General features: G+C 40.2%; 1 protein-coding gene and 1 long non-coding RNA gene across 4 annotated transcripts; one reads left to right on the forward strand and one right to left on the reverse strand.

The window, feature by feature from the left end:
* On the forward strand, positions 1-9,938 carry LOC140847863 (uncharacterized). Its single transcript, XR_012128116.1, has 2 exons — positions 1-1,366; positions 1,458-9,938. It is a non-coding gene; the product is annotated as an uncharacterized lncRNA (long non-coding RNA).
* Positions 9,794-27,915, reverse strand: ATP5F1C (ATP synthase F1 subunit gamma). Of its 3 annotated transcripts, XM_073229348.1 has the most exons (10): positions 27,764-27,914; positions 19,622-19,656; positions 18,965-19,096; positions 16,688-16,892; positions 15,982-16,125; positions 15,792-15,856; positions 14,061-14,216; positions 13,426-13,522; positions 10,549-10,585; positions 9,794-9,942 (listed from the first exon to the last, which is right to left on the reverse strand). In XM_073229348.1, exons 1-9 carry the CDS (start codon positions 27,817-27,819, stop codon positions 10,579-10,581), a joined length of 897 nt encoding a protein of 298 aa, XP_073085449.1. In that variant the 5' UTR covers positions 27,820-27,914; the 3' UTR covers positions 9,794-9,942; positions 10,549-10,578. The 3 variants fall into 3 exon arrangements, with proteins under 3 accessions (XP_073085449.1, XP_073085450.1, XP_017534592.1); XM_073229349.1 differs by lacking the exon at positions 10,549-10,585 and having other exon boundaries at positions 27,764-27,915; XM_017679103.3 differs by lacking the exons at positions 9,794-9,942; positions 10,549-10,585 and having other exon boundaries at positions 13,421-13,522; positions 27,764-27,915.
* Positions 27,916-27,946: the final 31 nt, after the last annotated feature.

Genomic DNA, 27,946 nt, shown 5'->3' on the forward strand with positions numbered 1-27,946 from the left:
AAGAGGAGGGCCTGCCGGGGGCTGTGGGTAAAGGACGGGCCGGGGTGTGAGGCTGGAATGCGAGTGTTCGAGAGCAGAGGGAACTCGAGAGGCTGTGAGTGCAGGGACGGGATTCGGGGCGTGGGAACCTCGGCGCTCTTCTACACGTGGGTCTGATACGGTCTCGCTTCTGCCCACAAATAAAATACGTAAATTGAGCTGCAGTGGCCTCGGTGCAGAATTGATGGGGTCACCGGAAGACTTAAGATCCATCATATTCTCCACCGTCCTCTAGGTTCCTCTCACCTTAGTAAACACCGCTGCTGGTCTCAATGGCTTGCTTACCTGGTCTCATACGCAGGATGTTTGCGCCCCTTGTTTTTATGCTCTTTGGAGACAGTGGCTGTTGAGCTGGTCCATGGACCATCAACACTGGGCAGCAGAGTACCAAGAGGTGTCCTTGGGTCCGAACATTCCTGGCCGCCCACTGTAGCAGGTCCTCCTGACCACTAGGGTCGGTTACTCATACCCACGCCGTGCCTCTTTGCATGCTGGCTTGTGGCCGAAATGCAACTGTAGCCAATATTTCAGTGGGACTCCTGCTGTCCCCCCGGAGGGATGCTTTCCCGCTTTTGGAAATTGGAATTATCAACCTAGAGAAGCTAGAGTTGCAGAGACCAGAAAATCAATTTCCCAGCTGGGTTACTGCAAGTGATGGTATGTGGGGAAACTCTGGCTTCCATCCCATGCCCTCTACTTTCTGGGAACCCAGCACCACGGACAAGTTACGACTTACAGTGTACCCAGCATCCTGGGGATCTGTATCCTATCCTCACAGGGCATTGCGTGTGAGCTGGTGCCTTAGCTGCACCTTCAAGGCCATGTCATGGCTCTGCCAGGCTGACAGCTTCTCAGGGTGGCATGTGGAATGACTAGTAGATGGCATGTAGAATGACCAGCAAATTCCACGGTCAACCTCCTTTGTTATAAACTGGATCCCATGGTCTGACAGCATGAAATGGAACACTGGTACATCAGGCACTGTGAGCAGGAAAGGCAAATCTGTATATACTTGGGATATAAACAAATATCTGCTCTTTCTGGTGTAAAAGGGGGCCACTGCAATCAACCTGCTAACAAATGACTGGCTGGTCTCCTTAGAAAATATGTAGTGTGCTCAGATGGCCATAGCAAAATGCCACTGAGGGGGGCCTAAACAACAGACATTTGTTTTCTCACAGTTGAAATTGGAAGTGCAAAATCTGTGCTTGCAGGACTGATTTCCACTGAGGCTTCCTATCTCCTTGGCTTGAGCACAGCTGCCCACCTGCTCCGTTCTCACCTGGTCTTCGTTGTGTATGCATAAGCCTGGTGTCTTCTAATTCTTGTAAGGACACCAGGTGGTTTGGATTGGGGCCCACCCTAACAGTCTCATTTTAATGTAATTACTTATTTAAAAACCCTGTCTTTAAATATAGCCGCATTTTGAGATACTGGGGTTTGGGACTTCAACATCTGAATTGACAGAGGACACAGTTCAGCCCATACCTGGGAGTCAGTGTTGATGTGGCAGGTAAGTGGGTTACACATTGCCATATGCTCTGCCAGTTGGAAAGATTTGCCCTCACTACTGTTCTCCAGAGCCATAAGGAGTGAGGCTGAGGCCACAGTCAACAGTGCATTTTTTGACTCACATCCATATACTGAACTAGCTCATCTATGAACTAAGCTTGGCTTTTCATTAACTGATGATAAGAAACCCACCTGAAGCCACTAGTGTGAAGTGAGGGAGAGGGGACTGTGTAACATTAATGAAGGACATTGGGGTCTGGCCAGCCTTCACCTTCTGCAGCTATGCTCCCCCCAACCATCCCCACTCTCCCTCCTCCCATCCCTGGTCATAACATGTCCTGACATACCATTAGTCTTATGGTGGATTGCAGCTAGGCTGGGCCTTTTGATATGGCCAGTTTGTGACGGGCAGTTCTGGCTTCATAGTTCCATGGTGTCCCATGGTAAGACACCATCTCAACCAGTGCTTAGTAGCATGCCAGGAGCTGGTTTATAATAACAAGGGTTATAATCGGATATATAGTTCTCTACTACGTTGTCATGGCCTTACTCTAGAACCCTAGGGTCTGCATTGCTGTTTACCCATTAGAGTTTGCTGTCAGCTCTACATGGAGTGTTTTTTTCCATCATGGATACCTCCAATAATATAGGGTCAAGCAGGTTATGTGGCCCAAGTTGAAGGGAAGTTTGTACTGTTGTCTGAACAACTGAGTGAATCCTTCAACCCAGGGACCCAGTGTGGGCTGGCCCTGAGCCAAGACTGTGTGTCACTTGGCTTCATATGCCCCATTCTAACAGGCCAATGAAGACTGTATTTCCGGCTTCACTCTCAGCTCCACCACTTTGTCCAGCAGTCCTCAGAATATTTGGGTATTCCCTTTCTCTGGTGCCCAGTGTGTTGCACCAGAGAAGACTCAGTCTAAAAACTGGCTCAGATCCAGATGTTGAATGGGGTTTCTTGGCTGGCTATTGGGGTGACAGCCCCCTGCCACTTAATTACCTATCCTTGAATTGCTTTGATTATACAGACTGAAGAGCTCACTTGTTGGCTTTCACCCCGGGCAGCCTGTGATCTGCCCTCTGCCACTCTCATGGTAGTTCATTGACCTGGCTGCTAACTGATAAGCAGTTAAGCACTGCCACCCAGCCTCTATTATTTTAGGGTCCCATTATCCCCACGTTTCTGGAATCTCTAAACACTGATACATCGTACCAGCTTGTTTCCAGTATTGCACCACCATTGGTGAGTTTGACAACCCGCACACTGAGGAACTACTTGCTCTCCTGGGGTGGGGGCTCTCTCCCATCAGTGCTGAAGTCCTCATGGCCAACCAGGTGGCTGATCCAACTCCCAAGTGCCCTCTCGGTATCTGCTCCCCCAAACCCTTCTAGTACATACTGTCCCAAGTAGGACTCTCCAGGAAGCAGTCTCTGAGATGGAGCTGAGTCTGCAGGGGAGTGCTCTTGGGATCACCACCTGGGGAAGGGAAGGAAGGAGGGTTTGGGCACGGAGATGCTGGGCTGAAGCCCACCCTCAAAGGAGACTTCAGCTTTAAAGCTGAGGTAGCCCTTCAGGGTAGGCCTGGGTTCAGGCAAGGGGCCTGCATTGTACTTGGCCATAGGCAGGCAGTGGCTATGGGCTGACAGGAGCGGCCATGACCTTGGCAGGGCCATCTCCAGCTGAGGCAGTTGCTAAGATGATTGACAGCTGAGAGCTGTGTGCTGACAGCATTCCTGGAGGCTGGGGGTATGTCCTTCAGTCCTGTTGAAGGGAGGGCTGAGAGGAGCAGTGCAACTTCGGGTACACCACACCATTATCACCACAGCACAAGACTGTCCAATATCGTCCATTATACAGGGCAATGCAGATTTCCCCACAGTCCCCAAATGCCTTTCATAGCTTTTAAATTTTTTCAATCCAGGATATAATCTGGAGTCACTCATTGCATTTAGTTGCCATGTCTCCTCATCTCAGTAGGATCAGATCCCCCTCCTGCCAGTGTTTGTGTGGATTTGGGTCTTTACGGCTTTTGTTTTGGTCTCTTAGGACATCAATGTTTTTGCAAAGTCTAGGACAGTTATCTTACAGAATGACATACAATATTTGCCTGATTTTCTCACTTAATTAGGTTCAAATTCAACATTTTTGGCACTAAAACCCCTACACAGGTGATCTGTGCTTTCTGCTGTATAGTATCAGGAGTCAGTTTGTCCCATTACTGGTGACAAAGTTTGGTCATTTGTAAAGGTAGTATCTGCCAGATGTCTCCATTGTGAGGTCTTTTTTTTTTTCTCCCCTTGAACTTTGAAATTAATAAGTAATCTATATAACCTTCTCTATGACCTTTCACCCCAGTGGCTCTATGAGCATCCATTTCTGATCTCTCACTGAGTCAGTTATTACACTGCTGGTTGCAGAGCAGTGGTGTTTCTTTTCATCATTTTTTCTGCTTTAGCAGACATTCTGTAAAGTTCCTCCCTATTTCCCGTATGCTGTTAGGGTGTGGTCAGGGATCTTTTTGATGCAGGGGTAAATTCTCATCCCTAACCATCGTTCTCATGCGGCTTCCATTGTCCGGGATTTGGCCAGTGGGAGCTCTTTCAGGCCAGCTGCAGTGTTCTAACATGCCACCCTTTTTGCTGCTGGGCATTTCCTTTATGGCACAAGTTTCCAGATTCGCCTTATGCTTTCCCTGCTACCCTGGATTTGGAATTAGCCATCATTTGAAGTGAGGAATAGTCGTTAGAAACGAAGAGGAGGATGAGTGCTAGCTGACCTCCATTATTTCAGGGGTAGCATTACTTCAAGGGCTTTTTAGTGAAAGTAACTAAAAATATGAATATTTTTAAAGTCTAAAGTACATACTGATGCCTCTGATTCAAATCTAAGCCTTACATATTTCTAATCTCTTCCCATTTCACATGTATATCTCCCTTCTCCCAAAATGAGAACCCAGAACCCTGGTTTCAGTTGTACCAAGTATTTGGTTTATCCTGTAAGGCCCTTGCTTGCTTTCAAAGCATTTTTTCTTTTTTCATATGATTCACTCCACTGGTTTTCATGAATAGTTGTATAAAGATGACACCCTAATATAACACATTATCCCAGACTTTCCCCAGATTTCAGACTAGCGTAACTAACTGCATCTAATGAACAACTGAGGTCTATTTGGATATCCCATATATAACTCAACTTTAAATAATGTTTGATGGGTGTCCAAAATGAATCTCCTCATTCTGTTCTTCACGGTACACTTGAGGACAGGAAGGGTGTTCCTGTCCTTCACTGGCACATGTCCAGTGTACAGCATCACACCTTGCAGTCATTGCTCAAGAAATAAATGCCATTTAGAACTGTTCATCTTGCAGTAGTATACAGAATGGATTAGAGCGCAACTCAGACTACAAAAACCCACTGAATTGTACACTTGATAGGGCGAATTTTACAGCATGTGAGTTTTATCCAATAAAGCTGTTACTCCTAAGAAGAGAATGGATTAGCAGAGATGCAGTGTGGCGAGGGAACAAGGACCTAATGCAGGCGCTGTGGAAGCGGAGATGGGGAGCAGCCACTTGCCCTGGAAGTAGCATGGATCAACAGGCCTGGAGACATACTAGGAGGACCTTCTCCTTGAGCACAGACTCTCCAAACCCTGATCCTTGTCATTCCATCTGGTGATGAGAGGAAACTAGAGCAGCGTGGAAGTGCTGGGGACTGGGGACGAAGTGGTAAGCACCAAGAGTGGAGTCTAGTCAAGGCCTGGAGGCCCAGACACAGTGATGGCATCGCACTTTATTCAGTTGGCATTGGTAGTAATTGGCAGTTTTCAAAATTACAGAGCTTCCAGTAATAATGAAGATAATGATAATAAAGTTTCTCAAATTTGCAAATATTCCATATTAAAGCAGTGAGAGAAACAAAGGTTTGTGAAGGGCAAGTTATTAGGAAACAGGAGTTGTAACAATGGAAAGTCATTAAAATTAGCAGATGTAGCACTTTAGCACTGTCCAGTTGTTTCGAGAAGAGTATTCTGGTTTTAGTAATGTAATAAACCTTACTAATGTAAAACACTTACCATTGTAATTGCAGTTAGGACATTGAGCAAAAGGAAGAGGGGGTATAACTTGGGGAAAAGTTTCAAGCGTACTCAAGACTCCTTGTCTGCCTGTCTCAACTGCATGGCCCAGCACGCCCATGCCTTTACCTCATGTAACCTTCCATGATTTATCTTATTCCAATGGTTTAAGTTCTGCTGTTGGTCACCCAGGATGCGGTTTAGCTGTCACTTCCCCCAGGCTGAACTGCCTCCTCAGCCCTCTCCTCTCCCTGCAAAGTGGGCCAACTGTCCCTCTCACCAATTATAGCCATTATCATATTTTACTTTTTGCTTGTTTTCACTCCAGACTGTAAGCTTCTCTAGTTATTATTACTCTGTCTTAAGAACTGGAGTGCTGATACACAGAACACTAATAAATGCTATATTGAACTGATGACCACTTTTATGTACACCAGGCAACACTCGGCCTGTGTTGATAAAGCACTCACCTTGTCAGATTCTAAGTATTTTGCAAATATTAGCTCATCTAATCTTCCTAACAAACTTAAGAAGTAAGTTCTTTTTTAGTCCCCATGTTACAGATGATAAAACTGAAAGATTAAGTTGCCCAAAACAGCTCGTTAACGGTTGATCTGCGATTCCAACCCAGACAGTTTGCTCCAAAGTCTATGCTCTTAACCACTGCTGTGCATATAAAACACTCTCTACATGTGGTTGGTAAAGCAAGTTAAATCCTTGTTTACTTTATTTCTTAAGACCATATGCTGGGATTTAAGAAAAGAGTGGAAGAGAAATACAAAAATTCTAATAAATTGCCATTTCTTCACATTGGGTATTGTCTTTATTTATAGCTAATTAGATAATATTTGGAACTTTTAAAATTGATAATGCATTCTTATCCAGTAATAGTTAACACAAATTTCCTGAATTTTAAATTGCAACAAATGACAAGAGTTGGTCAGTAATATGCAAAAGAACTTTTTCCAATGAGGAAAAAGGTAAGAACTCAGTAAAAAAACAGGCAGTGGATGAGTGGTAAATTACTGCCTTTTTCATTCATCAGATTGTTAAAGACTAAAGAATAAACAGTTTTGGAGTAGGGAGAATCAATTTCGTACAGTTAGTACAAGTTTACAAACTTTTTTGAGGGCAATTTGGCAGTTTATTAAATTTTTACATGTACCTAGTTTAAGTCATCAAATTGACTTATACTAATTTAGTCTACAAAAGTATTCATGTCCTTGCCCAAGGATGCTTGTTCAAGATCATTATGACATTTGAGAGCAATGCAGGTGGAGACCTAAAAGCATTCAGAAAAAAACATCAAAATGGCTTCAAGTCTTAATGTTCCATGGTGGCCAGAAGACAAACAAGTGCCTGCAAAACCCTGAAGAAAAACCTGTTTCTCACCCAGACTCTATACCCAGGCAAAGTACCAGTTAAATGTGACAGAACTGACACTGAGAAGGTCTTAAAAGGCTTACCTCCCATCTAGCTGGGAGGTAAAGCCCTAAAATAAAGAGCAAAATGGAGGACACAGGAAATGAGACCCTACCAGGAGAAAAGCAAGGGGAGCCTCAGGAAGGCAGATGGGCCAGGACAGCCAGCAGTCTGTGCTGAGTCACCGAGGCCCCACTACTGCTAATCCTCTGAACAAGCGAGAGCATGCCAGTCAGCCTGACTGATGGGTCTATCCTAGGTTGACGATGTGTCTGAATTCCTGCTTTTCTGTGTGTTGTCTAGTACCCGCAATTCACTGGTGGCCCAGGTTGAGTTCTAAAAAAGCCCACCGAGCAGCCTGGACCCCGCCAACATCCCTGACAGGCATCTGGTACTTAGGACACACTGCACGTCCACCTGATGCCTCACCTGTGGTGAGCTGTTCTCACAGCTTCATTGACCCATCCACACTGGCTCTTAAAATCCCAGAGAAGCTACAAAATGATGCTGAGATTCTATTCAGTTTACCTTCTGACAGCATTCTCAGTGGGAGTACTGTTCTTTACAGGTTTGTGGTGGTTCATCAGTTTTTATATATACTATATATATATATATATATATATTTTTTTTTTTAGGGGGGTCAATGCTCAATGTACAATCTTTAATCCATCTCAAGCCTAACTCTCGTCAGTCTCCAATCTTCTGAAGCATAACGAACAAGTTCTTACATGGTGAACGAATTCTTACATAGTGAATAAATTCTTACATGGTGAACAGTACAAGGGCATTCATCACAGAAACTTTTGGTTTTGATCACGCATTATGAACTATAAACAATCAGGTCAAATATGAATATTCGTTTGATTTTTATACTTGATTTATGTTGATCCCACATTTCTCCCTTTATTATTATTATTATTTTTATTTTTAATAAAATGCTGAAGTGGTAGGTAGATGCAAGATAAAGGTAGAAAACATAGTTTAGTGTTGTAAGAGAGCAATTGTAGATGATCAGGTGTGTGCCTGTAGACTATGTGTTAATCCAAGCTAGACAAGGGCAATAAACCATCCACGGATGCAGATTTCTCTCAAAGCAGGGGGGATGAGGTTCTGAGCCTCACCTCTGTTGATCCCCAATTTCTCACCTGATGGCCCCCCTGCGACTGTGCCTGTCTTAGGTTGTTCCTCCCTTGAGGAATCTTAACCGTCTCTGGCTAACCAGTCATCTTCCGTGGCCATACAGGGAGATATAAAGTTGGTGAGAGAGAAGCCATATTGTTTGAGAAGGTTAGCTTTTTACTTCTTTGCAGATTTATGCCCTGTGGCTTCTATGCCCAGCACTTGTCTCGAGGTATCTTTACCGCCTGGAGGAATTATGATGCTCGGTAAATTCGATATGAGGCACGAATTCTATTTAAGGGTTGTAATTAGGAAGGAAGAAGAAAAGCTATAGAGGTAGCATATGGAAGAAAACATGGGAGGGTTGATTATTTCTTTGACATATCTTCTTGTAGAGTACCTTAAGCATGTATAGGTTTTAAACTACTAACTACTTTGCGCACACATATTAACATAATAGGAATACAGTGACATAAACAAAGCAAATCTATAATTACCATCCATCTCCAGTGAAGCCAAGAAAACCAGTTAGGCACCCTAGGCATTTGTGAAAATTTGTCTATGATATGATGGATATTGTCCTACTGTACGAACAGTCTGAGAAAAATCAGACAAATTAAAGCAGCCCATTTCTGGGATCTGTTCACATCCCATATGTTCTTTTAACCATAGTCTATAGTCATAACATTTTGGAGTGCTACAACTTGCACCCCTCCCAACTCCTGGTTGAGTTCCAACAGTACAGATCTGGTCAAATTCGTTGTCTCACTGTATGCACATGCCAGCCTAGACATCTCCCTCCTCATTCCAATGGCAAGTCCAGGAAATGGTGGGGTGGATGCAGCCACAACCGCAGCATCGTCCAGATTCCTGTGGAGGCTTTTTGATGATCATTCCCCGGCATGAGTCCTCCAGAGAGTGCTGATGCCGGAAGCTCCTCCTCATATCGTATCTTATATATACTATATATTTTTATGAAACTAGTTGAATACATTTGAATAATTCTTTCTCAATGTATTTATTTAATGGTTTTTAAGTAAAAAATAATACACATAAAACTGGTATGAGTAGGTTTTTACGGTTTTTTACAGTTCTGTAGCCTTTTTGGAATTTACATACTACTTTTGTAATAAACTAGACTGACTAAACTGGAAAAAAAACTTGACATTTTGGCATGGCCATCTTGTGTGTAATCCACTCAGGCATTCTATCTAAAGTTTATCTAAATGTGAATATGGAATGAATATCATACTGAAATGTTTCTTAGTACTTGGAGAAGATATTTAAAAAGTTTGAGTAAGGCTATGCCTGGAATGCTATATGCCATATATGAGAAACAATGGATGACTTTAATAGTATTTTTACTTAATTTAATTGGCTGGTCTTTGAAGATACAAAAGGAGGCAGGCCTGGGCTGAGGTGGTGGCCTGTAGCTGCTTCCTCCCACCATGATCCCAAAGAAAGCTGACTTTTTTAGGTTGTTAGGTAATTATAAAATCAGAAGGACCTCTTCGATTATCTTTTTACCACAACATTTTAATAGTAGCATGTTAATTTTGAAAAATGTTTTAATATCTCATTTTAAAAGCTGTAATTGTTCTTTATAATAAGAAAAGACACTGACGTTCTTATGTTAAGTTGTTTATTTTAAGATAATTACAAATATCTTGCTGTCTTCAGTAACTTCAATGATGGACCAACAATTCCTTCTGCCAAGCACAGCAGTAAGCAGAAAACAGAATCAGCTGGCTGGATCCTCCTTTTTTTTTTTTACCTGAAAAACAAGGTACAGAACAAATAAAAATCTAAATCGTATTTTCTGGAGAAATAATGCCAAGAGATAACACATATTTAAGTGGGGTTTAAATAACTGACTTTACATAATACAATGTTACTCTACACTGGTGGTTCTCAAATTTTAGTCAGGGGATCCTTTCATGGGATCTGTGAAGGCAAAATTATTTTCATTATCTTCTTTACCTGTTTTACTCTCATTCTCAAGAGTATAGGGTAGAATTTTCCAGAACCTACATGATTTGTAATACCAGAACAGACTGAATACAAGAATAGATGAGAATCTGTCTTCCATTAAGTCAGATATCAAAGGGTCCTGAGACCATAGTTTGAGAACCACCACACTTCATCAGTTTATCTGTTACACCTCAAAATAACACTAATTTTCTATCCTTTAAGTTATAAAAAAAAAAAATCCCCCTAGCATTACTATATGCTCCCACAAGTTGGCAGCTACTATAAATGGGCCTAGCAATCTAAATCTCAGAGAATCTGTTTCACTGTTGCTAAACTTGCTTCAATGGTATCTAGTTGGTTTTCTTTTCTGAAGGTGTCTGGGAGAGTATATGAAATATTGCCACTTTACCTCTTGTCTGAGGATGAAACTTGATTTTCACTAATCCCTGGTTTTTACATTAGAAAAAAAAAAGACAAAACAAGGCAGTCAAGAAGCAATCCATGCTAGTTAATTACACATAATTTGCAACTAAAAACATCCATTTCCTCACTTGTTATTTTGAGCGTATCATATGGTTACCAAATATCCCTTTAAAACAAAGTCAATGTTATAAAAGTTACTGACTTCAATCTGGTTAGAAGCAATAAAACCATGTTCATGCAAGTAGGCAAGACTATGAAGTGTAATTTAACAACCATTTCTATAAACAGCATACAATATATCTAAAACTTTTAGGGTAGCAACTAATATATACTTGACACTTCAAATATTACGGTTTATTCATGCCTTTTATTACTAAATAGCCAAATGTGTCTGTACTGAATATTAATCTTTAGCCAGAATAACTGATAAGCTAGAAAGCATGCAAGCCTATTCACACAAACAATCCAACCTTGGGACTGCACAGCCAACTTAATAAAGGCTACCATTCTAGTAAGTGGACAGTCACATCTATTTCCAATTATTTGAATTCTTTTTCTGATTCTCAGTTTTTATGTTCCAGTCTCCCTCTCCTCATTTCCTTAGATTCTGCTGCTTTTTCATCAGGTTTCCTACATTCCTAACTGAGAGTCTGGTCCTCAGTTCTGCAAATGTTGTATCCTCATGGTTTATTCCTAGCATTCCTTTTTCAGGAGAAAAAGAGGACCTTGGTTCTCTGTACCTCTCAGCCCCTGGAACCTTGAGAATGCAGTTCTTTCCCTTAGACTTCCTCATACTTAACATCTAAAAAGAAATCAGCATTGGCAGTAGGACACAGAGAGCAAGGAGGCTAATAAATAATGTTTACTTAATCCCTGTATTAGCCCCCATGATACAGATGACAAAACTAAGTCATAGAAGGAGCATCTTAGCCAAGTTTATTAAGCTAGGAAGTGGCAGGGTCTTAGTCACTGCACTAGATGCTATGATGCTAATGATACAACACTGGTGAGCAGACTGAGAGGTGGGTTAAAGTCATGCTTGCAAAGCAGTTAAGAGAAGGAAGGATGCACAGGATGCAAAGCTGACAGATCTAATGAAAAACTTATAGAATGGTCTCAGTTTTATTTGTGTCTCTTCGGCATCCTGTCCAGTGTCTACCCTCAGAGACAACACTTAAGAACTAACTTCACCGTCCTGATGAACCTATCCCTGATTCTTAAACAAGGACCAGTGTTTTCACATACCCAGTAAAATGTTATTTTTCCCTCTTCTGAACTTCCAGTTCTTATGGCACGCCATTCATTCACTCAGCAAATATTTACTGAGGAGTATGTACCAGTTGATAGGGCTATAAAGTGGGCTAGTCCTTGTCCCTCCCATGCCACAGGAATACACTAATAAAAAGACAATTCCAGTAAAGCGGTGTGACTGCTGATAAAAGTAAGCACAGGATGCTAGAGGAGGGAACCCCACCCAAACTGTGAAGGTGGATTTTCTGGAAGAAAGGACTCTCGGCACAGTTAGGAAAGACAAACCAGGTTTATTTTTTTAGGAAAGTCAGATGAAAAACCAAGGTGCAAGGGGAAGAAAGGAAGGGCACTTTAGGCAGAAGCACATGCCATTGTGAAGGGGAGAAGAGAGCATGGCACATTTGTGGGACTGGAAGAGGAGCAAGGTGGCTGAGGCCCAGGGAAGACTGAACTGGTCATCTGTGGGACTAAATGAGAGGGCTGCTGGCCAGGCGATAAGGGCTCCCAAATATCAAGCTAAGCCATCGCTTAAGGATGATTATGTAACAGAATGGATTCTGTTATTTTCCTCAGAACACTGTTCCAAGGGTCAGAGAGTAAATACTTTAGATTTTGTGGTTCATGTACTGTCACGCTCTCTTTTTTATGACCCTTTAGAAATGTAAAATCCCTTCTTAGCTCTGGGCCAGTTTGCTGACTTGTGCTCAAGTGCAATTTCTAATACAACATCTACCCTCCCTGTTAGGGCTGTGAGCTCTGAAGGAAATTACTGTCACCAGCACATCCTCAGTGTTGATCAAAGGGTTTGGTACTTCAGAGCCACTTAAAAAAATACGTTTTTTAATTCAGGAGAGAAAGGACAAGGATCTGTACTAAGTGGGCATAACGGGAAAAGATTCAGATATTTAGAAGGTAAAATTTATAGAACTTGTTGACCAATTAGTAGGAGGTGATAAGTAGTCAAAGATAACCTACTATATACATCAAAATTATCTGTATATTTTTCTTATCCTATTAGAATGTCACTGTTTTGAAAGGATTGCCTAGCACTGTGCCTAGAACTTTGCACACAGTGGGTGTTCAATCCAATAGTTTTCTCAATAGAATTCCCATTACCTTAACCCCTGTGTCACAAACATTAACATAGCTCAACAACCAAGAAATTTTGAGGAAAGTGGTTAATTATCTTGATAAAGAAAACTTAGTAAGTAAAAAATCCTGGACCCTACCACCATTCAGTGATTTATATAGATTTATGTGCAACCAAACCCAAAACTAGTCCTGAACTCAAAAAACTTGGTTTGTAATGTTTTAAGTTCTAAAAACAGACTTTATAAGTTGATACTGAATTATCCACAACCTTATTCCTAATGCTTTAGGAAACTGAAAACAATATACAAATTTCCAAAAAGAAACAAATCCTGAATGTTTCAGCTGAACTACAGATCCCCCTTTCACCAAAACTTTATATCTTAAGAGTAGGTTACAAGATCAAGAAAAGGATCATTTCATCTTTAACAGACAGAACAAAACTGGAAACTTTTATACATTGAAACTTGTAGCTAGCAGCCACAGATGAGAAAGTTTCTGAAGGCATTGCACAATGACTCACAGAGCCGCAGCGCCGGAAATTATTTCTATCAGCTCCTTTGTGATGACAGCCTGGCGTGTGCGGTTGAACGTCAACGTCAGTTTGTCGATCATCTCAGCTGTAAACACACCAAAAGATCAGACAACAAAACCTACCACTAGAAAAGAGTGACTCTGTTCATTAACTTATTCAAAATTTAGAAAGAGATTCTGTTAATTTTGGGTCCCAAAATTGTCTCTCAAAAAACTTAATGAAGGGGGCTCTCTTGTCCCCTCCTGGTGTGAGCCAGGAGCTCTGTTCTCTCACTTTATTTCTAAATAAAAGCCTGTACCTTGCTCTCCTAAAAAAAAAACTTACTGAAGATACTTTTACATCTTCCATGGGATACCTTTTCAAAGTACTTGCAAATTTACTGCCAAGAAAGATATACTTCCTTTAAGGCAGACAATACTATTTTTCTATCTTTTCAAATGAAAATTCAAGGAAAGAGATAGTATTTGTTCAAAAACTCCAAAAATCAGGACAAGCCCAGGATTAGATCCTAGCTCTCTTGCTGCCTGGTCTACTTCAAGGATGTCAGCAGTGCATTTAAAGGCAGGTCTTCATGCTACTCTCAGCAAGAGAACTCTCCTGGCAGAGACCTGCTGCACACTCACAAGCATTCTTGCTGGCATTGTCCATAGCCGTCATCCTGGCACTCTGCTCACTCGTGGTGGACTCTTTTAGAGAATAGTAGATAACGTTGGCCAGACTGAATTCCTGGTAATTCCGCAGCACGTCAGCATCAATATCATCGTAGATACTCAAACTCTCTGTTAAGTAAGTCATACATTTCTTTGAAGCAATACAGCACAGGAGTGACTTAATAAGTCAGCTTACTAGTATAAAAATCCTTATAATCAGAGTTACATTTGTGGAGTATGACAATGAAGCAAAACTGAAGGAACAAAACACAGCAACAGACTCCAAGAAGGGACTAGTGGTTATCAAAGGGGAGGGGTGGGGGAGTGGGGTTGCAGGGAGGGAGAAGGGATTGAGGGGTGTTATGATTGGCACACATGGTGTGGGGGGGGATCATGGGGAAGACAGTGTAGCACAGAGAAGGCAAACACTGACTCTGTGGCATCTTAGTATACTGATAGGCAGTAACTGCAATGGGGTATAGGGGGGACACAATAATATGGGTGAATGTATTAACTACATTGTTTTTTCATGTGAAACCTTCATAAGAGTGTACATCAATAATAACTTAATAAAAAATTTTTTTTAAATCAGAGAGTTAATGTAAGATAGGTTAAAAGACTCAGTTCTAAAAGTTTCTTTTATTTCCACACTATAGATTACAGCAGAATTTCAGTAAAATATGTGTAAAAGCCTTTGATATTCTACTTCAGATGCTTAATAACTTCACTACATCTCATGGATATGAAGTCCTCTAGATGGCATTGATGGAGTGCCTGGCACAAAGACAGCAAACACTTGCTAAATGTTTTCCTCAATAAAGAAATTAACAAAGAACTGAAACCAGTACAGTGTATTCAGTGTAGTACAAAAATCCCTATTTAGCCATTTGATTACTGGAGAGATCTCAGTATCGTCAGGAAAATGAGAGAGGGAGAACATTTCTAAGATTATGGAAGAGTAGGGGAGGAATTAGAGGCTGATATGCACTTTAGTCATTATGTTCCAGAAATTTAGCAGTACTCTTTAAAATTCATTCATTAGGGTAAAGTGGTGAAATAGTCCTGTATTTCATCAAACTTAAGATGCTATGGATTATAACCCCTATTTTACGTACCATTAGGAAAGAAAGTAACAGCTAATTAAAAATGACATGCCACTGATAGGTAGAAAGATCTCAATTTCAGAGATGTTAAAACGTCAAAAAGTATACATCTCAGAATAGATGATCTATTAATATACAGAAGGGGAAAAAGCCTTAGGAAAATAAAATCAGTTCCAGAACATTATTTCTAGGCTGTTTCACTGAGCAATGATGACTATTCAAATAAAATAAGAGAATGGAGTGGGTTGGTGTAAATTAGTTGAGAACACTGTTCTCTATTATAGAGCTTCTGACTATATTATGCTTAGGTAGAGTTCCCAGACACAGTGTGCAAAGCCACTTTCTAACTAAGCTCTTCAATCTTTGAGAACAGAAAACATGTCTAATGATGCCTTCAGTATTTATTTGTTCAATTAATGAAAAATAGAGTAAGAGTTATTAAACAATGAATGTATGACAGTATCATGGAAGCCACTAATAGGTGGTTATGGAAACATTCTGCCCCTGCTGAAGCAGGCCACCCTAACAAACACTACTTTCCTAAATGTACACATCTCTCCTTTCCAAGTGGAAAAGTACTTGTCATACAAAAACTACTTACCAGCACCTGCAACAGTATCAAGGGAAAAGATGGGCTTTTCTGCTGTCTTGTAGGAGATGACAGACCTAGAAATGACAAAAGCAAATGTAAATTTCAAAGTAATAATTTTTTGCCTTTGTTAAGTAGACATTTACTTATTTTAAAATATGAACAGAAACATTAAAAACTTTGATTGTTAAATTTTTCTTGCCTGAATTGATTGAAGATAATAGAGCCTTCATCAAATTCATATCCAGAATTTAATAATTCAAGGGCAATGACTGATGCATCTCCAAAAGTAGGGGGTTTTCTTCCCACCTCTTTGAATGTCACCAGAAACTGGTCAGAATGAGTTCTGTACGAAAGAGATCACATGAGAAAAGTCAGCAGAATACCTCTGCTGAGAGCTCTCAGGGCCCAGGAAAGAAGCACTACTACTGCAGATGCAGCTTTTTTCGGGGGAAGGGTGATCACTGAAATAAACTGATACACCATCACAGATTATTCCTTGCCTTTAATGCCTGCAAAGAACTAAGGCCAACAATCAGGCCTTTCTTATTTTGTATTCCTCTATGCCTTTATTTCTTTCCTTCCAATACTAATTAACTATTGTTCACATCTGACATTTCTGGATGGGACAGCATCTCAAGAGTCCTCATTTTTAAAAATGTCATTAGCTTTTTATATTCCCATTTCATTCCATTTATGGTTTGGATAAAGGAGAAGCAAAAGACAAGTAGAAAACAGTAAATCTATGTATTCTAATATATCTTGGAAAAAATAAAAACAAACAAAAACTTCTCTGAGTATAAAACAGATAATCAAAAAAGACACTTTGCTTCAATGAACTATCAAAGAAACTTCCATTTATTCATGCTTGCACCCTTTTAAATGTAAATAATATGTACTTAAATCACCTGTGAAGTATACCCCTGATTTTATCGCCAATTCCAACAAGCTTAACCTCCTTCCCAGCTGCTGTGAGCGTGGTCACCTCACTTTTCATCTGTTTAGCAATGGAGGAATGAATAGCACCACAAAGCCCTCTATCTGAGGACACACCAATGAGGAGGTGTTTCTTCTTGTCTTCAGGCACCTTAATATCAGCCTTTTCATAGAGAGCTTAAAGACAAAAAAGGGCAAGAATTTTAAAATACATGTAAGTAACTGCTAATTTACAAAGAGTTGGCTGTTTTCAAAATGATGAATTTAACCTTGACTAACATAATCAAGTGCCTGTATACTTACTCTCTACAATCAGACTGAGAACCATAAAGTTTAAATCTCTGTGACAACGCTTCCTAAAGGCCATTTAATGGCCAACTCACCTCAAATACAGACTAGAAGGAATCTCCAGTACAATTAAATAATTTGTAGAGGCCAGAATTACAGAGGTAACATTTATCTAGATAACAGGCTTCTAAAGAATACAGATCTTCAGTATACAGCCAAAAATGTAGGAAGCAAATATTTATAAACTGCTCATATAAACGGTGTAACAAAATTTATAAAACCATTGACATTAAATTAACAGATGCTACTTTATCTTTGGGATTCGTTTCACAACCTCACTTTGTTGGTTTAGTCTTCCAAAAAGCAGAGGCCGAGAAGGGGTTAAATGGGGTGAAATACACACAGAATTCATGTGGGATGCCTGCGAGAGATGACAGGTCACACTGAGGACAGCTCTGGCAACAGGAAAGAGAAGGAAGAAAGCTGGTGGCAGCTTCCTGGGACCCTGTGCAGTTTGGGGAAAGTTCAGCAAGGCTGCTGGGATTCCCAAGTGTCCCAAAACACTCCTGTTTTAGTATGCTGCCTGCTCAGGAGCCAGCTAGGAGCAGCCAGGCAGGTATGGCCTGGGTACAAACGCAGGGTGGGCCTGGCAGCTGTGCTCCCAGTGGGTGGGAGGTGCATTTTCACGGCAGCCACAGTCACCATTTTGACAAAACCCCTTCTAGTACGTTTTCCAGAATAGAGCAGGGTCAATGCCTGAGGACCCTCCATAAAAAGCAGAGAGAATACTTCAAAGTTCAGGGGAGTAAGAAAATAATCCTTTTAAGTCTGTATTTTATATTGTTCAGAATGTCTATTTTAAATTTCTAAATATTTTAAATGATTAGCCATTTAATACCTAGCAGTTAGTATTTTAGTTTGAAGAACTTACAAGCTGATTGGCAGCCTTGACTCGAATTTTTAGTATTTTACCACAAATACTCTAATCAGCTATTTAAGAGAGTTTCTTCTTTATTTGATTCTTTTGTGGTTATAGAGTTTTTTGGGGGGAAACAAAATTTATTGTACTTATTAATAAGTCAGCTATCAACGTCAATACGGAAATCACTTCCCCTTTTCATATATAAATAAATAGCGATTTACCGATCAACCTTTACTGAGCCAGCAACTATATGCTCAGTTGTGCTCAACAGGTAACAGGACTCATGAGAGCAAATGGTTGGAGGTGGTAAAGATTGCTAAACCCTGACCTAGAATCTCCTCTATACCTGTTCGTGAAACTAATCATAGCAGTTTTAAAACATGGAGCCATTTCCCTAAAGCCTAGGGCTCTATTGTTTCCTCATGCAAAAATTTCTTTCGCAGTATAAACCAATGTTTAAAAAAATATGGAAGAGCACAAGAGAATTACTACACAAGGCAATTTACATCTAATACACATCAATACACAGAAAATAGATATATTTTCAATTTGGAAATAAGAAAATTATTCCTTCTTTCCAGCTGAGGTTGAAAGATTCCAATCATATGTATTCCTGAGTCACCAGACTACCAGCCAGCTCCCCCAACCCAACAGCCCCAAAATATCACATCAGTGTAACAGGATGAAACCAAGCACCTGAATTGGATATACTATATTACCAAGTTCTTTTGATGGCATATTTAATAATCTAGGAAAATTTTCAGAGTTTTTAAAAGTTCACATAGTCACATACAGTGGTTAACAGGCTTTAGGCCAAACATGTAAGTATGGATTTGGGCAAGGTACTCGACTTCAGCATGCTGGCTTTTCTCATCTGGAAGGCAGGAGCTGACAGTTCCTACCTGCACTGACTTCTGACAAAAATGGGAAAATACACAGGATAGACATGTCTTCACAGGAAGCACTAACAGAAAATATCAGTGGTGACCTTTGTTATGCTAAGTGATCCCCCACCATCTGTGCACCATGCACCCCTTACCCAAAGACCCTGTCCCATACACGCGAGCCGGCTTCAGCTCCCTCTCAGCTCGGGCATATTTTGCTGCTGCCACCATTTTCATAGATTTGGTAATTTTCTGGATGTTTTTGATGGACTTTAGTCGCCTGGTAACTGGAAAATATAAGTGCTCTGTTAAGATAAAGGAGTTATAATTTCATTTGTGAACTTACCAAAATATCTTTCTAAGCTGCAAGGTGGGATAAAATTAGCACTCAGACCATCAATGCAAGCATGACGCTAAAGCAGGCTCAATGCCACTACTAGCACTGATAAAAGTCAAACCTAGTTGCCGCTTCAATAGGACAAGGAAAATGGCAACAGAAGAGAACAGGAAATATGCATGTAAAACGTTCAATGATATTGAAAATGGCCTTTAACCACACATTCTATTTGACATCTATACAAATAGTAGTTTTTTCTAGTTCTATCCTCATGCTACAGACAATAAAATCAGAACTGTGGGTCACCTCACACTGGTCTTTTCCAAAACAAGTTCCATTTTCTGCACATATGATGTACATTCATTTAGACCATTTTGAAAAAATATATCATGGGCTAAGACATATTTTTTGAAAATGTTTTTATCTGTCAAAGTTTAGTTTTTCTTAATTCACATATTGAAGATAAAGTACTTACTATCTTTCAAAGTCGCCATATTTCGAACTTGGATCCTGAGAATAAAGGTATTAAAAATACTTCAGTTTTTTTTAAAATTAGTTCAATACAAGAAAAACTTCCAAAGTTAATATACTTATTTGAAAAATGCTTCATAAGGAAACTATCAAATATAGAACTCAATGTGCATGTATTTTAATTCCTTAATACCGACACCAAGCACTCTATCAATGGACTCATTTTGTTTGATCCAACCAGCGCAATCACACACTGAAGCCACAGTGGAATTCACAGGCTCTATTCCCACCTATCTCCACATACATTGTTTCCATGACAGAAAAGTCCTTCCCCTTGTTAGGCTATCCAACTTTCTTTTTTTTTAAAATTTTGTTATCATTAATGTACAACCACATGAGCAACACTGTGGTTAATAGATTCCCCCCATTTTTAAGTCCCTATCACATACCCAATTACAGTCACTGTCCATCAGCATAGTAAGATGCTATAGAGTCACTACTTGTCTTCTCTGTGCTATACTGCCTTCCCCGTGCCCGCCCCCTAACATTACGTGTGCTCATCAAAATAGCCCTTATCTCCCTCCCTTCCCACCCATCCCCCAGTTCCTTTCCCTTTGGCAACAGTTAGTCCATTATTGAGTTCTGTGAGTCTGCTGTGGTTTTGTTCCTTCAGTTTTTGCTTTGTTCTTAATGCTCCACAGATGAGTGAAATCATCTGATACATGTCTTTCTCTGCCCGCTTATTTCACTAAGCATAATACCCTCTAGCTCCATCCATTTGTTGCAAATAGTAGGATTTGTTTTCTTCTTATGGCTGAATAATATTCCATTGTGCATATGTACCACATCTTTATCCATTCATCTACTGATGGACACTTAGGTTGCTTCCATTTTCTGGGTCAAATAGTATTTCTATTTTGAGTTTTTTGAGGAACCTCCATACTGCTTTCCACAATGGTTGAACTAATATTCCCACCAGCAGTATAGGAGGGTTCCCCTTTCTCTATATCCTCACCAGCATTTGCTGTTCCTCGTCTTTTCGATGTTGGCTATCCTAACTGGTGTGAGGTGATATCTCATTGTGGTCTTAAATTGCATTTCCCTGTAATTAGTTATGTGGAGCATCTTTTTATGTGCCTGTTGGCCATCTGAATTTCTTTGGAGATGTGTCTGTTCAGATCCTCCGCCCATTTTTTTAATAGGGTCATTTGCTTTTTGGGTGTTCAGGCATGTGAGTTCTTTATGTACTTTGGATGTTAACCCCTTGTCGGCTATGTCATTTACAGATATACTGTCCCATACTGTAGGATGCCTTTTGTTCTCTTGATGGTGTTCTCTGCTGTACAGAAGCTTTTTAGCATGGTGTAGTCCCATTTGTTCATTTTTTATTTTGTTTCTGTTGCCCAAGGAGATGCGTTCAGGAAAAGTTGCTCATATTCAAGAGATTTTTGCCTATGTTTCCTTCTAAGAGTTTTATGGTTTCATGACTTACATTCAGGTCTTTGATCCATTTTGAGTTTACTTTTATGTATGGGGTTAGACAATAATCCAGTTTCATTCTCTCACATGTAGCTGTCCAGTTTTGTCAACAACCGGTTGTTGAACAGGCTGTCATTTCCCCACTGTATATCCATGGCTCCTTTATTATATATTAATTGACCATATATGCTTGGGTTTATATCTGGGTTCTCTACTGTGTTCCATTGGTCTATGGGTCTGTTCTTATACACCAGTAACAAATTGTCTTGATTACTGTGGCTTTGTAGTAGAGCTTTAAATCAGGGAGCATAATCTCCCCCTGCTTTATTCTTCCTTCTCAGGATTACTTATCCAACTATTTTTAAAACCAAGGTCTGCTACTTCTAAAAAGCATTCCTTAACTTTTTCAACTCAGTTCAATAAATGTGTACTCACAACCACTACTGTTTCTAGATATGTTCCTGGACTACAAGAAGCATACTATTATCTCATAAAAGAGACTTATGAAAACTTAGTTTTACATTATTTTTTTCAGCCTTTTAAAATTAAATTGCTAGTGAACAAAAATCAAGATGATTTGACTGAAATGTAATCTTAGTGAAAAATAAATATGAAAGGATCTTTACCTTCCTGGGGAAGATAACATGATCAAAGAGAAACTATCTTGCAGCCCTTATTAAATCCACACAGACATCTGTCTTTGCTTGGAAAGCTCCATGGGAGAACTTATTAGGAAACTGTGCATAAAGAAAGGCCTGAGGAGGATGTAGTTTTGAGGTGGGAGACATAGGTTGGGGTAATAAATTTACATTTTCTTTTATAGTGGTAGGGAAATAATAAATGTTTATAAGCCCACAGACCAGTTTAGTTTTTCAATAAAGCATCTCAGATGGCAGTGAAAAGCACAAAATGACGTTGGAATATTGCTGACATGGAGACTGAAGAAGGGCCTGCTGCAGCTTCCAGACAGGAGAAGGCGAGACCTGGACTAAGATGTGAACAGAGGAACAAGAGACCAGATTTGAGAGCAAGTTCTTAAGATAAGAAAGGAAAACAGTAAGAATGACCCAAAGGTTTCTAATTAAATGACCTGAGTGGGCAGTGTTATCATTAAACAAGGTAGAAAAACTGGCTGGGAGACATCTCCTAGAGATAATGAAGCCTGAGTGATATAGTTAAAAAGCCCAGGGGCCCAGGTGGAAATGTCCAATGAGGGAAATACAGGGTTTTGAGACTTGAGATACAGATTTGTAACTATCAACAAACATGATAGATGGTGCCCCCCAAAAAGGGAAGGTGAAATTAGGAGGGAACACTTCCTAATTCTGAGGCCAGAATCACCTACTAACAAAACCAGATAAAGACACTGTAAGAAGTGAAAATTAGAAGATAGTATCTCTCATGAACATAGATGCCAACAGTTTAAAGAAAATATTAGTAAACTGGATCCAATAATGTATTAAAAAGAATCAAACAACACAACGAAGTGGATATATTCCAGGTGTGCAAGAGTGGTTCATCATTTGGAAAGTCAAATAATATAATCCATCACATTAATAGGTTAAAGAAGAAAAACCATGTATTAATAGATGTAGGAAAAGTGTTTGACAAAATAAACACAAAACGCCAGCTTTATGATAAAACCTCTCATTAAACTAGGAATAGAGGAGAACTTCCTCAAACTGATAAAGAACATCTACAAAAAACTCTATGGTGAGAAGCCAGCTTTCCTCCTATGACCGGAACACGGCTAGGATGTCCTCCCTCACCATTCCTATTCAACACTCTACTGGTAGTCCTAACTAATGCATTAAGACAAGAAAAGAGGTAAGAGCTATAGAGATTGGGAGGAAAGAATGTTCTTTGTTCATAGGTGATATGACTGCCTACACAGAAAAATCCCTGAGTTCGCAAAGAACTCCTGGAACCAATAACCAGTTATAGTATGGTTGAAAGATATCAACAAACTGATTTTAATGTTTATATGGAAAGGCAAAACATCAAGAATGGCCAGCACAATTTTGCAGAAGATCAAAGCCAGAGAACTGACACTACGTGCCTTTGAGATTATATAAAGTTACAGTAATCAAGACAGTACAGTACTGGTGAAAGAATGGACAAGCAGATCAGTGGAGCAGGACACGGAGCCCAGAAATAGGTCCAAATACAGTCAATTGATGTTTGATAAAGGAGCAAAGGCAATTAAATGGAGAAAGAATACTCTTTTCTACAAATGGTACTGTAACACTGACATCCATATACAAAAATATTAATTTAGACAATGATCCTACACCTTTCAAAAAAACTAATTCAAAATGGATCATTAGATCTAAAGTAAAACACAAACCTATAAAATTTCTACAAGATACCAAGAAGAAAATCTAGGTACTGTGGGTTTGGCTATGAGGTTTTAGATAAACACAAAAAGCATGACCCATGAAAGAAAAAAATTGATAAACTGGACTTTATCAATTTTAAAAACTTCTGCTCTCCAACAATACTGTTAAAAGAATGAAAAGACAAGCCACATACTAGAAAATATTTGCACAACACAAATCTGATAAAGAGCATTATCCAAAATACACAAAGAACTAGTAAAACTCAACAATAAGCAACCCAAATAAAAAGTTTTATTATTGTTTAAAAAAATGTGCAAAAGATACAAACACATACCTCACCAAAGATAAACCGATGGCAAATAAGCAGATTAAAAGATGCTCTGTGTCGTTAGGGAACTGCACATTAAAGCAATGAGATACAACCATATACATGTAAGAATGGTTATTTAAAAACTAATACTAGATGGTGAGGATGTGGAACATAGAAACTCTCATTGATTATTGGTGGGAATGCAAAATGACATGACTACTTTGGAATGTGGTTTGACAGTTTCTTACAAATATCACGAAATTATTAGAGTAATTAGAAATTTTAGAGGAGGAAAATACTAGGTTTGCTTGTAAGAAGGGACTTAGTAAAGGAAAAGGTGAAAGCTGGCAAATGCTGACAGGCTCTGCTGTTTAAGAGTACAGACTCTTCTAAAATAATGATTGTTCCACTGACGTCTTTTCAAAATGGCACTTGAAAAGTAACACTGTTTTTTGGACAATTTTATTTTATTTTTTTCCTATAATTACTTTTCCACCCCAAACATTCTCAATTATAGACTATAAAGAGTGACATTGGGACATTATAGCTTTAGGCAGACACTCAACTTAATTGATAAAAATTTCTAGTCAGAGAGTATTATATGTAATAAATTTGAACTGCATGCCATACCTGGATGAACCCAGTATTTTAGTTTCCATAAGTATCCCCCGGGAGAGGTGTGAAAACATAGGACCTTTTGCGATTCTTTATGTTGGGCATATGCCCTAATTTCCCATTTTGATGCGCTCTGATGTTTAGCCTTCATTTAGTTCTAAAGATGTCAACCCATGTCACAACTTTAAAGTACAATCTGAGTACAGAATAACCATGAGCTGATCCCAGCTCTCTTTAGTGATAGCCTGCTGAAATGAACATATAATTTTTGCAAATGAAAAGATAAAAGAAAATTCTGAATCAGTTGTATGTTATGGAAAACTGTATCATGTCCTGAGAAATCCTCAGGAGATTACTGTAGAAATTTGAAACTATCAAATACAGTGGGTGGAAAATTAGATAGTCGGTTACTATTATCTACTATGATCATGTAGCACTGTTAAAAAACCTGAAAGCACTAGAGGAGGGAGTCAGTGAGGTTGCTTGGGGGAATGATTCATCATTTAAAGAAATTTCAGAGTTCGAAGAATTTTAAGGAGTGTATAATGGTGTATAATATAAAAATTGAGGGAAAAGCAACTTCAGCTAATTCTTAAGGAAAAAAATCATAAAGTTTGTCTAATTCTAATAATAAATGCCTATGTGAAAGTCCATCACTGCCTCTCCACCAAAAAAGACTCCCTGGCACTTCTTTCACCAACCACCACCCATGATCCAATCTTCTTTGCCAAGTACCATAAACCTTACATTTAATGCAGAAAGTATATTTATGAAGTCATTTTCATTTTCCAACTTATGTATCTGGTTCCACACCAACATTTCTCCCACTGCTCTCGGTTCTTTACAAATACTGACTCATTTGCTCTTTACACTAAACCCAGTGAATTGGGTATACTATTCTTACCCCGATTTAACAGATGAGGAAATGGTGGCACACAGACACTGAGTAACTTGCCCAAGGTCACACGGCCAGGTGAATGGCAGTCAGGATTCACATCTCAACAGTGGGTTCCTGAGTCCATGTCCTATACTACACCCTAATGCCTCCCATCTGCTACCTTAGTCTCAGAATACAATCTGCCTTTCCTCTCCTGAAATGCCATCTCTCTTCCTTTCTAGTGTTTATAGTTCAATTTATAGCTATCGGTACACTATTCTAAAACAGTTCCATTTTAGATAATGTGGAACACTAGGACACAGAAATGTATTTTCCCTTAATTTGACAAAAAAAGCCACAGACTCTTTTCCCAAATTTCTTATTTCTATTTTCTTAAATGCTACTTTTTAAAAAACACTTTCAATTTCTAAACATTTAGGGTATTTTACTGATACCCTAAACAACAATTAAGATAATTTCACTAAGATTTTAAATAAGCCTAATACTTGGTTAATGTTAGTATACTAATCTCCCTGAAACAGAAACTGTACAATTACAAATTGCACTTTTAAAAGCTTTCAATAACCAAAACAGAAAGGAGGAAGTGCCCCTTCATGGTTCTGTAAAGGCGAAGGTATTTTTCTCCCCTTCTAAATTAATTCCGTGTATTGTGAAACATCAAGGTGGTTTACACTTCTGAATTTAAAAGGCAATTACAATGAGTGGGAAGCAAAAGAGCAGGCACCCTGAGGGATGTAATCTGTGAAAATGCTTTACACAGTGCCACCCGATGACTGATGAATATTCATAACCTGCCGATTTAAAACCAACATTCCAAAGGGATTGAGGTCACGACTTAAGACCTTTGCCTATTTAGGTTCCTGTCTCAGACCAGAGAGCTTCTATTTAAAGCAATTCTTTATTAAAAGATCTTCAAATTGTCTTACAGGGTTTAAATAAAGTTATTTCTACAATTATACGTAAAGTACTTTGTCCTTGTTTCAGAAATTCCTCCATTTTTAAAAAATCAACTTGACTACTACTTAAGGTAAAAGCATTGACGGGTTAACACTAATGCACAGCAAGCTGGGAAGGAAGCAAGGAAGGGCTGCTGTGCGCTAAGCGCCACCGCAGGCCAGGACTGCCCCAGGAAGGTCACTAAGCCCATGTCCATTTGTTCACCACCACCATTAACACTTTCACAGTACCAACTTGATGAAGGGCAGGCACCCAACAAAAGTGTGCTGAGTGACTAACAAATGGGACAAATGTCTGAGAACTCAACTACGGTGACTCCTTTATTCCCACCAATACTTTTACAGTATTAGGGAAAAAACAAACAAAAAAACCAAACTGACTTCCAAGACAAATCCACCAACATTTTATGTAGTTATTTCCCATCAGATTTAACAACCTCACCACCCTTAATTATCTTGTCTATTGTTATGAACTCTTTGCTTAGCGAAAAAAGTACCCATTTCAATTAGTGCTTGATAGTCCCTTCATGTAGATTAGGATACAAAAATCTAGTGCTGTAGCTCCTTAGAATTCTCCGTTACTGTAAAACCCGAAATTGCTACACACAGCCTATAGCTAATAACCCCCTTTGCACTGCGCCTGAAATTCTTGCAGACTGGTCTAGCTTTAAGATATTTCATCCTATTACATGGCACCAGCCACAAACCAACGTTTATTTGCCTACTCCTGGCTTTCTAATATACAATTTTTGGGGGGAACCGATGCTTAAAATCCTTAAAACGTGCACAGCAGTTAACAGATGGCACTTAAATGTCCACGTATTTCCTCCACCTCCGGACCCTGGGACAATTTCATGACCTTGCAGGCTTACTGCTTCAAGATAGTGCTATGCGTCTTTCCCTTCCTCGTCAGCAGAGAGATTTTTAAGATCCCCTTCCACACAAATACCGTCAGCACAGGAGAGTACATATCTTATTCATTAGTGCCCAGCAAAGCGCCTGCCACTGGACAGGTGCTTCTTGCACGTTCCGGCTGAATCCGGCAGCTCTTGAAGGGTTGCTGCTCTCTCTCTACACTGGTCGCGCAGAAGGCCTAACACGCGAAGGTTTGCAAGCCGTCAAGGACACAAAGTACAACTTAACGTTCCCCTAGACCTTGCTTTGGGTCCTCCCCGCCTCCTCCCTCTGTGGGCCGGGTAGACTCCACGACCCCCGGTGCCCCGCAAGTATTTATCAGATGAGTGAATGAATCTAGGCTGCCAGACAATCGTTTGAACTACGGCCTCGATCCGTAAGTCTGAGATGACCACTGCTCGAGGCACTCGCCCGGCCCATCCCGCCCGGCAGACGTGACAAGACCCTGTGGTCTCTACTGCCCGCGGCGCGCCCTCCCGGGTCGGGGGCGTCGCCTGAGCCCGGGGCCCAAGCGGGACGAGTGCCCGGCCTACCCTGCGACCTCTGCCCCGTCCCACTAGCCTGAGCCCGCTGCCCTTCCCACCGCGCCTCCCACCCCTCACAGCCCTCCCGCTCGCAACGCCAGGTGCCATACCATTGCGGCTGCACCGCGCAAGCTGAGAGCCCAGCTGCGCCCGCCCGAGGGAACATGGCGGCCCCAGCCTGGTTTGAAGGTCGGTCAGACAGACTTCACAGCGCCTGCGCGGGAGCTCCCCAACTTCCTTCCCACCTGGTTTTCTCCTGCAGTCTCGCTTCCTCCCGCCACACGGCGGAAAGC

Source organism: Manis javanica, chromosome 2, assembly GCF_040802235.1.
Source record: "Manis javanica isolate MJ-LG chromosome 2, MJ_LKY, whole genome shotgun sequence".
NCBI classification, from domain to species: Eukaryota; Metazoa; Chordata; class Mammalia; order Pholidota; family Manidae; genus Manis; species Manis javanica.

Bases quoted from the DNA above. Each gene is read 5' to 3' on its own strand.
- ATP5F1C (XM_073229348.1), bottom strand. From the start codon at position 27,819: ATGTTCCCTCGGGCGGGCGCAGCTGGGCTCTCAGCTTGCGCGGTGCAG. The intron at 19,657-27,763 runs GTATGGCACCTG...CTTTATTCTCAG, and splicing joins TGCGCGGTGCAGCCGCAATG to GATCCAAGTTCGAAATATGG. The intron at 16,893-18,964 runs GTAAGGGGTGCA...TTTGTCTTTAAG, and splicing joins GTATGGGACAGGGTCTTTGG to CTCTCTATGAAAAGGCTGAT.